Raw genomic sequence first — 13,229 nt, 5'->3', positions numbered from 1 at the left:
TAAACACTACATCGGCGGTGCAGAAGTTTAAACACTACCACGGACCATTCACCGTACGAACGCATCACCGAGCTTTGCAGAACCTGCTCCGATGCGAGTCAAACCGACCCGGCATCAATCCTCGACCAAAACGTTGGGTACTGGCTTTACAGGGACGGGACATAACCATCCAGTACAAGCCAGGAGTATTCTGTGACAATGCAGATGCTCTATCGAGATGGCCACTCGAGCGTAGTAACGACAAAGATCCACATGAAGAGTTGGACCAAGTCCCCAACTTCAAGGACTTTAAGGACGAAATCAAAACTTGTACCATTCGGACCATCAGACGTCTGAAGGACAACGCATGGAAGAAGAAACGGAAAGACGAGGAGGAACCACCAGAAATTCCACCTCCACCGGCTCTTCCTGGATGCAACGTCATCTCCGACTGGCATGACTTAATTACCACAGAGGTACGAGTCATAAACATACCAGCACCGGAGACACCGGAACCGATCATTCGGACCGTCAACACGGCGGAGGAGTGGGACAATAACGACCCCAACGGGGAAACATTACCACCGCCGGCGAGACCGAATGAAGAACTTCGGAAGGCACAGCTGCAAGACCCGCGACTCCGCAAATTATCGACGAGCTGGAGAATCCGGAAAAACTCGACCACAAGTCAAACCATCTGGAACACTACCAGATGGCCCAAGGAGTCTTGTACAGACTCAAGACGATTAACCTGAAGTTGGAACGATGCTTCGTCGTACCGCTATTCATGCGAAATAACATTATCCGATCACTCCACGACGGAAAAACCGGAAACCATTTCGGAAGGGAGAAAACGATCGAAGCGGTGAAGCTACGATATCATCGAATACATCGACAAATGCCGACAGTGCATTATGACAAACAAGCCCCGATGTCCACCACCCGGTAATCTCCAAAAGACGGAGGTTGGTGAAGCATGGTATCGCATATACGCGGACTTTAAGGGACCCTTACCTCAAACGGAGACGAAGGGATTAAAGTACATCGCAGTGGTAACATCGCAGTGGCGAAGTTCACCATCGCCCGGGCAACGAAAACTAACACCGCGAGGGACTTCGAAAAATTCTTCGTGGAAGACCTCCTACTGAGATACGGAATGCCGACCTTGATCCACTCGGACAGAGGGACCCACTTTACGGCGAAAACGTTCGCCAAGGTCGCACGGATCTTCGGCATCCAACACACGCTTGGAACTGCCTATCATCCGGAAGGACAAGGACAAGTCGAACGGCAAATGCAGATGATATGGGACGGTATAAGAAAGTTCTGTGACGTAAAGGACGGACACCGTTGGCACAAAGCCTTACTTTACGTCGTCTGCGGGATGAACAGTCCATGCCTCGACGACGTTTTCACCATTCTACTTGCTCTATGGTCGAAAGATGCCTGTGCCACAAGACATAGTGGCAGGGACGAATGCACCGGAAACCTTCACCGACAAGGAAAATTATATCCGGCGGACCAAGGAACGACTCCAGCGATCACACGAGATCGCCCGCATCAACATTGATGATGCCTTCGAGCGGAACGCCGAACATTACAACAAAAAGAAGTCGGCACCGACCTTCAACCCGAGGGATAAAGTGACGGCGGAATTTCCGACCAAGGATCCAGCCAGGATGGAACGCTACGACGGAGTCTGGACGGCCATCAACTATGTTGGCCCAAACAACTTACTCCTTCGTTGCGAAGACGGACGCGAAGACACGATAGCCATCGATCGGGTAAAACATTACCGAGCCGAGACAAGTCGGCCGGTAACTCGGTCATCCGGCCCGGTAGCCGACCCCACAGAATGGAAGGTAGCCGGAAACCCAAAGGAGAAACCGGAAGAAACCGTCGAAAAAGTATCGGATCCGACCAACGCCACGTATAAAACCGAGCCGACGGCGAAGAAGAACGAGGTCGACCTCGGAAGAAGCCACCGACAGACTTCGAAACACCAGCACTGCAGGAACTGCAGAAACAAGATGTCATAGCTAGTGAACCAACCGATGACACGGTTCAACCAACCACGGAGAAACCGAAGAAGTCGGATAAAAAGTCGGAAACATAGGTTCAACCGGCTACCCAACCTACGGATGAAACGAAGAAGTCGGAAAAACCGGCCAAGAAGAAGTCGGTTAAACCAACCGACTCATCGGCGTCAACTACAGAGGTCAAGACAGCCAATCAGGAGTTCGAACCGACCAAGCCGAAAAGGAAATATACGAAAAAGACGGTTAAAACGACCGACCCGGCGGCACCAACCACAGAGGTTACGGTAGCCGACCAGGTAGTCAAACCGACTAACCGGCCAAGAAGCCGAAGCATGGAACGGCACAACAGATGCTGGAGGAGACTGAAGGCACTGAAGACGAAGCTCATAAGGAAATCCTTGAGAGAATCTCAGAAGGACGAGCTGATTCGGAGAAACCGACCAAACCAGTTAAACCAAAGACACCTAAAACAGCAGTCACAACAGAACTGACTCAGTCGTAGGGCCATAGGCGTAATTTAACATAGGGCATAGGTAGCTTAGTAGTAGCTAGGTATAGATGGACCTTTGGTGTCGAAATTGGAACCTCTTCAGTTGACCGGAACATCTTCAGTTAAATGTACGGGAGTTGGTAGAATTCTAACGCGCCGTATTTCCTCTTTTTAACAGCGACAACAATGTCAAACCGACAACGCAACGACACACCTTCCGGCGGATCTAACAGCGGACGTAGCGGATCTAGTCATAGGTCGCACCCTTATCCGACACACCATCGCTCGACCTCGCGATCGGATAATTCGCGGTCGGCCGCACAGACGCCGGCGCAGCAGCCCCAAACGGAAGCATACACCAGAAACTGCCAACGGTGCAGCGAGAACTCGATGTCGCAGGGCAAGAGACTCCCATGCGCGCATTGTATTATTTCCTTTACGAACGAGCGGACTCCGGACACCGGAAGACAATTATACGCCCAAGCCCAAGCTCTTTATTTGAATGTCGTCGCCAACCTTAGCGCATACGCATATGTCGTCGGAAACCTTAGCGCATACAGATACTTGGCCGGCCGAGAGAACCTCTTCGACCAACTGCGGGCGTACGAACAGGATAATTTGGCCGTCATCCAACGCTAACGGTACGATGATAAAGGTTGGAAAGGCACTCGACCTCCGCTACTGACTGACCGACTCTTCCAGTGGCGCCAGCAACAGGACCTGGTGCGTCAAGAGGAAGAAACGAAAAAACTTAAAGAGGTCAACGAGAAAATCGCTAAAATGGAAGTGTACCCGCCACCGACCTGTCGTGAACCGGAAATAACGGTTCGGCTACCAGCACCAGACAAGGTCGCTCGGAACCAGAACAGTTGGTTAAGGAAATACGGGCAGTCTTCGTCGGAGACCCTAACCGACCACTCCAGAACGTGGAGATGAAGATGATGATGATGAACATGCCGGACGGAACCCGACAGCTGGTTACCTTCACCCCGGCTACAGCTGAACAGTTGGCGGCAATCCCACAAAGGGCTACGCCGGTCATTACACAAGCTCAACGGACCGTGTCCCAACAGATTCCACAACCAGGATCATCGACACAACCAATGGCTCCGCTGTCGACGACTCAACACCAACAGCGCCGACCGGCTAGAAATTTGGCTGAACACGACCTCCGACATCGAATCGGCCATGATGCTCGACGTAGAATCGAGCAACAACGGGCCATTATTAGAGGAGCTGGAAAAGAACCGACCAGACCTTCACCCGGCAAACGAACCGGATCGGACAAAATCGGAATCGGACTGGTCGTCGACTCAACTAGTAAGTCAAAACCGAACTTTGTCCCACCAGAACCGCAGCCGGACGCAGACATGGCGGCACTGGCAGCGCAACCCGAAGCTCAACCGGAGCAAATGGATGTGGATGTAGAAGACCAGATGGCAAATCTCCCACAAGTGGAGGTGCCAGCTCGAGAAGACCCTCGCTATGACGTCGCCCGCCAACAGGGAATTGAAATCGTCATGCCACATCCGAACGAACGGACGAACTACATCATGAACACCATGGATTATGAGGAACGACATCGCCCACAAGTTTGGCGTATGGTCGAAAACTTACGACAGTTCCTCGTCCGATCCGGATATCAGACATTGATTGAACGACATCGGTGGTTACCGACTTTCCACATGACCACCCATACCAACCGGAATATGGAACACCCATACGACCGAGCAAATGCCTTGCCGTCGATGACCGACCCACCCTGCTGAACATACCATTACACAGTCCGGACGGACCGCGTTTAAGTCAGCTCGGCCCGCGCGAATACCAACACGACGAGTTGGAAAGCGTTGCTCAGTTCGTCATCACCGACGCACCTCCGGCTTTCGTCATCACAGCGGCTCGGGCAGCTCTGGACTTGCTGCAATATCTCCCACAAGAGGAGATCGAACTCGAACAGAACAGCACGGCAGCGGTACTACGCTACCTCTTTGCGGCACGACTCGGCAATTACCACTGCCATTTCACACTGTACGGACTTTACCGGAACCAGAGGATCCCATCAGCGCTAGCAACTATCGTAGCCCAACTCGGCTCGCCGATGCGAAGTATCATCCTCGCCGTCTGGTTACGGGATCTCCTTTTCGCGCACGAACGACATGCCGGACGATACGCTATCCGGACTCAGAACAAATCGACACGTACGACGACGCGCCCCGATTTGTGAGCTGGTATCGGGAGAAGAAGCATTTACCGGCCGGATTCACCTCGCACCCCTACGAAGAAGGGATGTCGGACGACTTGGCACCGGGTGCACGACCCTTAGCACAAAAGCTGCGAAAACAGATAGCCAAGGCGAAAAAGTCTCAAGCGGAACCCCCGGGACAAGAGACGGAAGACGATAGTGCGTCCCAACGAAGCGGTTCCGTCAGCTGCAAACCGAAGGAGTCTACACTACGACTTCATCAACGACCAAAACCGGACGAAGAGGAAGAAGATTACTTCGGCGGCGAACCGCCGGTCGATATGAACTTGGGACAGGGGCAGGTTTCCACAAAGAAAACCTAGTCATCAGTCGTAATACCCAAGAGGACTTGGAGCCGAGAAACGGCACGGTCGAGAAACGACCCTACTGAGAACCAGCTTAGCTGAGAAACAGCACTGTCGAGAAACGACATGGAATTCGGAATGGACACTTTTCTTATGTTTTTTCACAGATACACCATGAACGTAACAGACGTCGACCACGATTATGCCAAAAGCCGACCACAAAGGTCGGTCGGATTCTCCGGTCGGACCCGGAAACGAGTGGTCAGACCTGGGTATTTCGGTTCTTTCACCGTACCGGTACGTCCTCCGAGGAATCCCCTGGATAGAACTGAGCAACCGACTTCAGTTCCAAAGCAGGGCATGAGCAGACGGCGAGAACCACATGTGCTACGGTTGGAGCCAACAAACGCGCCGACCATCTAACAAAGCTAATCGTGGAACTACATCCAACCGTCTGTTACATGGTAAGCATGAAGATTGCTCCGGCCAACCGACTCTGGAGTATAGACCGAGAGGGTAACGCTAACATGGCGCGGAACACGTCGCTGCGCGTTCAGCACCATGTTTACCGTGCACGCGTGGCCGACTCGAGAACCGAGCAGCCGACCAGTAACCCTCGTCACCAAAGACAGTCGAACATTTTTTCACACGGATAAGCCGACCACAAAGGTCGACTGTGTCCAGGGAAGGCGCAGACCGTACCACGGAAATACATAGCGGAAGCGAACGAACGGATTCCCAGTGCCCAGAGATTTAGCGACAACAAATCGAGTCAACCGCGATTTACTACCTTGGCCGACCACAAAGGTCGAACATGCTTTAGGTAGACGGAAAGCAAACGGTAGACCGAGGCGACAACTGCGATCGCCACCCTTTAGAAGTCGTACCGGATTCTCCGTTGAACCCAGACATACAGACTCTGTACCTGGAGCCCCACCGACGTCTCCCCTGGAGGATATCGGAACTAACCGACTCACCGGTGAACACGACCACGCACGCTCTGACCGTGCTGGCTTTCCCTGAAGGGGCCACCGACGGTTTAGCCGGCTACGGGTGTATCAACGACTCCGCCGACCCGCTTCCCCATGATCTTAAATGAAACATCCTAGGCAGACCGTACTAGCAGTTACGACCTGCACCCCCTTAACGAGTCCGCTGACGGAGATCAACTGCCCGCAACAGCACCGGTCAGCTGTTCTGCGTCATCGGAAAGGAACGAAACCCTCCCGTGGACAAGAGTCGTCTACCCCCATCAGAAGTGGCTAGGCGTCTCTGGTTCGCGATGGAAAAACGATGAATAGAATCTCATATTACCTTAGGATCCTTGCACGTGCATGAAGATGGATCTCTGCCGGCAACTAGTTCCGGCAATGCTTAAACCAAAGAGCTTGTTCTGTGAACTGGGACCACAAAGGCCCCTTTTCACCACAAGCGTGCATGACTGCCTGATGGAGTTACCCGGCCAATAGACGCCATTGCAACGACCCATAACTCGATAAGGACGCCGGAACTCGGACTCGTCCAGAGGTCGACCATGAAGTAGGATGCATGACTGACTACTAGTCGGCCGAATAGCACGACCGAACGGAAGTCGGAAATGTACGATAACAAGCCGGGAGAAGCAACTACTAGTCGGACATCGACGTCCTAACGGAAAAATACATCTTTTGGACGGATGAAAACATGTTTCAACTGACCAGTGGAAGCCGATAGCCGACCACCGACCTTCAACAGGGATAACTAACCAAGGTCGGATACGTATGGTGACCGACAACAGGTCAGCTAAAGTGGTCAGAATGAAAGCAGAAGTCGGAATGAAGAACGCGAACATCGCAGGTTACCTTGGTCGACCATCGAGGAACGAAATGTCCGAGTACCCGTCGTATACCATTACGACCGACCACTCGCCTTATATCATTGCAACCGACCAATGGCTGGATAGCCGACCACAGGTCGGCTCGACACACCGGGATGCCGACCAAGAAGTTATAGGATGGAAATACTACTGCTAGCCACAAAGGCATAAGGTAGTAGTCAACCGACCATTTCCACCGTGGGAACACAAAAATTTCCGACCGGACCTTCGAGCCAGTTCGTCTCGGACGAAACCATAACCAGGCTCGTGGTAGCAGATTGACCGATTTTAACCGATCACTTATGAACGGAACTGCCGCGCTCAGCAACCACAAAAGTTGCATGACTTGAGTATCGGTTTTTCCGACCTTACTCATGGAATTCGGAACTTAGCCGGATTTCCATGCCGCCGGTCGACTTACCGGTAGGCCAACCTTGGTCAACCGACCTCGGTCCAACTCCCCCACTTAGAGAGGATGCCTCGGCATTTGCAACTGCGACAGTGCCTCTCCATTCGCAACGGACGGATGCAAGTTGGAAGTAAGTGTTTCACCGTGCTTACCCGACTCAGGTGAATTTTACCGGTCACGACGGATAACCCGAGAACTGACGCCTCGGATCCAGTTTACCGGACAACGTTGGACAGGAGACCCCGTGGACTTAATGCCCCCGTGGTTTTTTAAGACTTAATTCTTTTTTTTTCGCGCTGCATAAATCTTCATTACATTTCATTTTTACATTAATCTCCGAAGCCAACTGAAGCAAGAAGCCAGCCAACAGACGCATTACCGGTCCAACGAAACGCTCGAGCGACCTACGGATTCTCGGCCGTGAGCTGCTTGCCTCTCATGGGTCTGGAAGGAAAAGATGGGACGGTCAACCGGACACCGGACTCCGACGGGTAGAGGACGCGTACCGGCGACCCCACATGGGTCCAACCGGAGAGTTGTGCGGTACACTGGTGCGGTACCGAGTCAGAGCATCCTTCGCAGGAGCTCGGATTCCCGCCCAGAGGCATATCAGGCATAAGAGCCTGTGCGTGGTGCTACGTCCACAAATGGCGTACTTGCACTCACACTCATGCCGCATCGCCTCTCTCTCTTGTACGTACGTGTGACGCTGCACTGCACTCATCCACTGAAGTGGATATACCGCGTGCGCACACACTGAGCATACTTGCTCTCTCGTCCCTCTCTCACCGTATGACTCAGCGCTTATACGCTCACGTTGGATAGAGTCCAGTCTGCGCAGCTTCACACAGCTGATACGTATGGCCTGCATCACGCACGTGCTTGCCGCCAGCATTCCTTTCACGTCGAGACCAGACGCTCAAGAACACTCTAGCAACACGTTTCTAGATTTGGCCATACTGGCATTGTTCTTTCTTCCTGCTATTACGCAGCATTGTTCAGCCTTTATATGTCAAAAAAGACATCCCGTGAGCTCCCTGCGCTTGCCTGTTACAATGAACAAAAACATAATACAGCGACCACAGCAAAAAACACATTTTCCATTTCCGATTCGGGTACTGTAACTAAAACGCGTAGTGCGCTCACCCCTTCTATATATGGAACGTTTCGTACCAAAGAAAAAAACTGGAACGTGTTTTTCCTTCTTGTAGTCACTGTAGTCATCTGTAGACAACCTGTAGATACCCTGTAGACAACCTGCATACATCCTAAGAAAACCTAAGAAACCAGGTGACTACAGTATGTCTACAGTGGTGTCTACGGGCTGTCTACAGGTGACTACCGGTGTACAAGCATACAGGCAGAGTATCGAGCTGAACCTAAGAAGGGCTGCCTGTATACAGCGGTAGACATCTGTAGACAACCTGTAGACACCGTTGTAGACACGCTGTATACATCCTAAGAAACCAGGTGACTACCGATAGGTCTACAGGGTGTCTACAGCATGTATACAGATGTCTACTGTGACTACAAGGAGCGAAAAAACGATTCACTTTTTTTCTTTGGTACGAACCGTGCCACAGGTGCCCCTTCGAAGTTGGATGGATATTCTTCAAAGATTTAATGTGCAACGATTATCAAAGAATTCTGCGACCTGATCTTTTTGCTCTGATTATGAATTATCTCTGATTCTTTGTATTATGTGGCTAGTAACGCTTTGCTTCCAGGAAGAATGAAGAAAAGTGCTGCAAAGTTTTCGGATTTTTTTATCCATTTTAATAGCACAAAGTTAACATAAATTATTTAATTTAAGAAGAGTGTATTAACTATACTTTGAAAATTGTTTTGCACCTGTCCAGCGGTACCGGCATCTAAGAACGGCTTTGCAATTGATTCTTTTAAAACAAAATGCAAGTAAAACGGTTTTCCGCCATGCTAAATCTAATGGCAGTGTGAGCTTTTGTTTTATCCATTCATAGCGGATTCTGTGTACAAAGATTACGGGGAAGTTGGCTGCACTACAGATCCTTTTCCTTGATAGCAGAATAGGTATAATTCGTCGCCAATTAGAACACTTTTTCGCTTTTTATTAACTACTGTAATCGAGTTGTTTGTACAGGAAAACAGACAAAAGACCAGTACTGTATATACGAGAACTGCGATACGGACGATACGGCCGATACGTATGTACGGTACCCTTTTTGCACTAAGCGCTCGCCATAAGGAACTGTGCTACAGCGCACGTATAAATAAGTAGCATATATTATAACGCCAGCAAGCTACGTGATTATTTAAGAGCAAAGTTTCGAAAGTAGTTCCGCTAATCCACGTCGTTTTGTCGAAAGCGCCAAAGGGTAATTACTGCTTTTGCTAGTTCTTTACCCTTATAGAGTTTGACGCTTTGATAGAAGTTCGTTTAGTCTTCGCACAGTCTCTTTGACCCCGAATGCCTCGAACCAGTTTGACTGGGACGCCGCTTCCAGACTTATTCACAATATGACTTCCAGGTAGTGCTAAACGTGTTGCTAATACTTCTGTACGATCAATCGAGTGAAATCTAGACGGATTTTGGAAAAGCAGTCTTTTTCTTCTTTAAAGTCAGTCGGTGAATAGGCTGCTTTCCAGAATATCATTGGGAAATGTCGATAATGAGAACATCAAGTTATGCACTAGCCATTATTTTGGTTTGCCTTGTTTTTTATTTTGGCACTGTCCTCAGAGTAAGAAATTCATTGAATACCCTTAATGTCAACAATAAACTAAACAAGACAGCATTGCAGGATATATGCCTTCGCAGTACATGGACAAAGAGCTCGGACTGCATAATGAAGTTTGAGAGATACGAAAGTAGTACTTTCGAAAAGCTTTGGTTAGATAATGTTAAAAGTTGGCAAGATGATCCGTGTGCAAAACTTCCGGAGCAAGCGCTACAAGCCGAAATATGGTCTACGTACGCGACCAAAAATCAGGATAAACCACAATCGAACCCCCCTTCTGACGAAGTTTTCAGTCGATACATCTTCAGGAATACATGCAGTGGAAGTGAAATGAAGGTATACATTGAGCCTCTGGCCCTTACAAACCGGCACCCGCATTTTTGCTCCGGGGGAAGGAATGATGCGTTGTTGTTAGACAAAAGTTATATGGTTCTTGACTGGCAGTTAAGAACACTGGCTACCGGAAACGTATACTACTTCGATTTGGGAGCAAGCACTTACGATCAAGGTTTAGGTAATGCTGCAGGCTTTAGTTGTTCAGTTCAACTTTGTTCGGCTCGTGTTATACGTGTATTATTGATACTTTCCAAGCATGGCATCACACCTCGGGTTTATTAGGTGGCAACAGCCAAAAGTGGATTGTCGAAAACTATGCAAAACGTGGAATAAACTTTAGTGGAATTTTTGCATGGGAAGCTTATCCACTAAACGCTGCCGACGTTTTCCGTGTTTTGCCACCAGAGCTCCATTCGAAGTACCGCTGGTACAATTTTCCAGTGAATGCAACGGAAGGTTCCCCCAGTAATCCCTGGACTATGCTTGCGGAGGTGGTCAAGCCGTCGGATTTTACAGTGGTTAAGCTGGATATTGACTCTCCCAGTATTGAAACACCACTTGCTCAGCAACTTATTGACAATCCAAGTCTTTTGCAACTTGTTGATGAATTTTATTTCGAACATCACGTTAACCTAACGCCCCTAGCGCCTTGGTGGGGACCAGTCACAGGCATATATCTAGAGGATACTCAAAAAACATTTTTGGCTCTACGGAAGGCTGGCATTCGTGCTCATTCATGGGTGTGAAAAGGACTGCCAATGATAGCCAACGCTACTTCAATAAATCCAATTAAGTTCAAAGCACAACTGTGCAGTGAACTGTAGCGATTACGAATTACGAAAGACTGTATTGGCAGAACGGAGCGGAACGCTTACTATGGCATCTTTTACGATTTTAAAATCAGAAGCTTAAAATCTGTTCCCGAATCTCAATAAGTGTTGCTACGGCAAGCATAGTTTTTCGAGACACTTTCTGAGAGGCATTAAGGCCAACAGGGCATAGGACAACCGAGATTAGTGTAGCGGCGTTATCAAGTTAGACCACAGAGTTGTTTTACCGGAAAAGTGCACATTGGATGTACCCGCGCATCTGCGAAAGCACTTTTCAATGGTAATCGTACCCACGTTTTTTCCATGCCTGGCACTGCCGTAGCGGATTTTGCACACTTGGTGGTAGATTCTGCAACGTCAGCAGCTGCAACCAAATGGGTAAGAAGGCTGTGCCGATAGTACGCCTTACCTGCCCTGATAATCCCTTAATCCAAAGACTGGATTTCACTGGAAAGATTAGGGGGGAAGAAAATCAGATGAACATTGGACAGTTCCAAGTGCGTATGGCAGGCAGCATTATCCAATAGAAAAGCGATTTTGCGGCTTTCCATCTTCATGCGGCTACTGAGCTGCTGTAACCACTCCGTAAAAAACGCAGATGTCATCCAAGCCGTTTTTTTAGCGCGCCACATTACAGGGAGATTTTCCGGTTAACGTTAGCTCGGTGGAAAGCTATGCGGCGTTGCGCGTTTCCGATGACCAGCAGCTTCAGCTTTCCCCCTGTCAAACTGCCTGCTGGAAGCACCGTCACCCGTTCCTTTGTAATTTACACCCTTGGCACTCTCTCCTTTCTGAACAAGCGATTTGTTTGGCATGTGTCGGTAAAATCAGCCAGTTTCTTCGGCGTTGAAAATATTTGAGACGGTGCCAACAGAAATGACAAATGATATCCGAGTTCTTGCGTTCAGAGATATTTATGAAGACCACTTCTGTTCTCATATTGGTTATTTATTACGCATGTAAATTTTCTTATGTTACGCATACCATAAATTTTTTCACAGGGTTTTCGGAATATCGCATTATTTACATTTGTTAAAGAAGCAGTTTTTAACGGTATATTTACCGCTGCATTGCACCACCTTGTGGCACAGTTGAAACAACTAAGGGGCTGATGCGCTAAGCATCTTCAGAAGCGATTACGATTCCGTTAAGACATTTTCTCCAGAAAATGTCTTAATCGCTCGGGTTTTTAATCGTTTATTAATCGGTTAATCACAACAGGTGCGCAAAAGCGATTAAAAAGTCAAGCGATACGGAAATTTCACGAAGCCAAACGAAAAATTCGGCTATATGGACCCCCAAAAAGCGCCCCGGACCAGTATCCCTAATTAGGCCGTCAGACATCGTAACGCCTAGCGAAAAAACCCCAGAATAATCCCTAACCGATTAAGACTTTTACCGATTAAGAAAATTCCGAAAATTTCTTAATCGCTTTTGCTCAACCGATTGCGATTAAGATTTTGTACAACCGGAAGTGTTTCAGATTGCCCAATAGGCGCTTCGGGAGGTGCGGTCACATGAATCAGGATGGAAAAGCATTAATCGGATCGGTTTTTGAGCTTAGCGCATCAGCCCCTAAGCGAAGCTTTACTAAATTTCTAGTGTCCAATATGAAAGTAAACATTCGAGCAAAGCTAACTTTCCTTCGAGATATAGATTGGGAAGTGTTTCTACTTCTACAGTAATGTAGAAATTAAAATTTTGTTACAGTGTCTCTCTCTAGCACGATGGTGTTTTAAAAACTTCGATATTTTCGATAGTTGTGCCGCAGGCTGTCAGTTTTAAATCGATCGCACTTATTTAGTGCATACTGAAGTATTAATTTTCCTGCTGCTTATAAGAAATTAAGTATTTAATAAATGTCAAGCATCTAAATTCATTAAATGATATATGTTCATATTTCGGTTTTTTCCAGATCGTAATTTTAAATTCTATCTTGCAACTTCAGAAATAATAAACTACACTTAAGTTAATTTTTGGACCACGTCAGACACTGGAAATTGTGGTAGCGCTCGTGAAAACGG

The 13,229-nt window shown here is 48.6% G+C and overlaps 1 protein-coding gene and 1 pseudogene across 1 annotated transcript; one reads left to right on the top strand and one right to left on the bottom strand.

The window, feature by feature from the left end:
- The first annotated feature begins 9,624 nt into the window (after positions 1-9,624).
- LOC129601231 (uncharacterized) lies at positions 9,625-13,229 on the top strand. Its single transcript, XM_055499985.1, has 4 exons — positions 9,625-9,829; positions 9,948-10,042; positions 10,103-10,553; positions 10,658-13,229. Exons 2-4 carry the CDS (start codon positions 9,962-9,964, stop codon positions 11,119-11,121), a joined length of 996 nt encoding a protein of 331 aa, XP_055355960.1. The 5' UTR covers positions 9,625-9,829; positions 9,948-9,961; the 3' UTR covers positions 11,122-13,229.
- Positions 11,389-12,276, bottom strand: LOC129601229 (tigger transposable element-derived protein 4-like; annotated as a pseudogene).

This window comes from Paramacrobiotus metropolitanus, unplaced genomic scaffold (assembly GCF_019649055.1).
Source record: "Paramacrobiotus metropolitanus isolate TYO unplaced genomic scaffold, Prichtersi_v1.0 Parri_scaffold0000221, whole genome shotgun sequence".
Lineage (NCBI taxonomy): Eukaryota > Metazoa > Tardigrada > Eutardigrada > Parachela > Macrobiotidae > Paramacrobiotus > Paramacrobiotus metropolitanus.
Note: the sequence above shows the minus strand (reverse complement) of the source record. Positions and strands in the feature narration are given on the sequence as shown.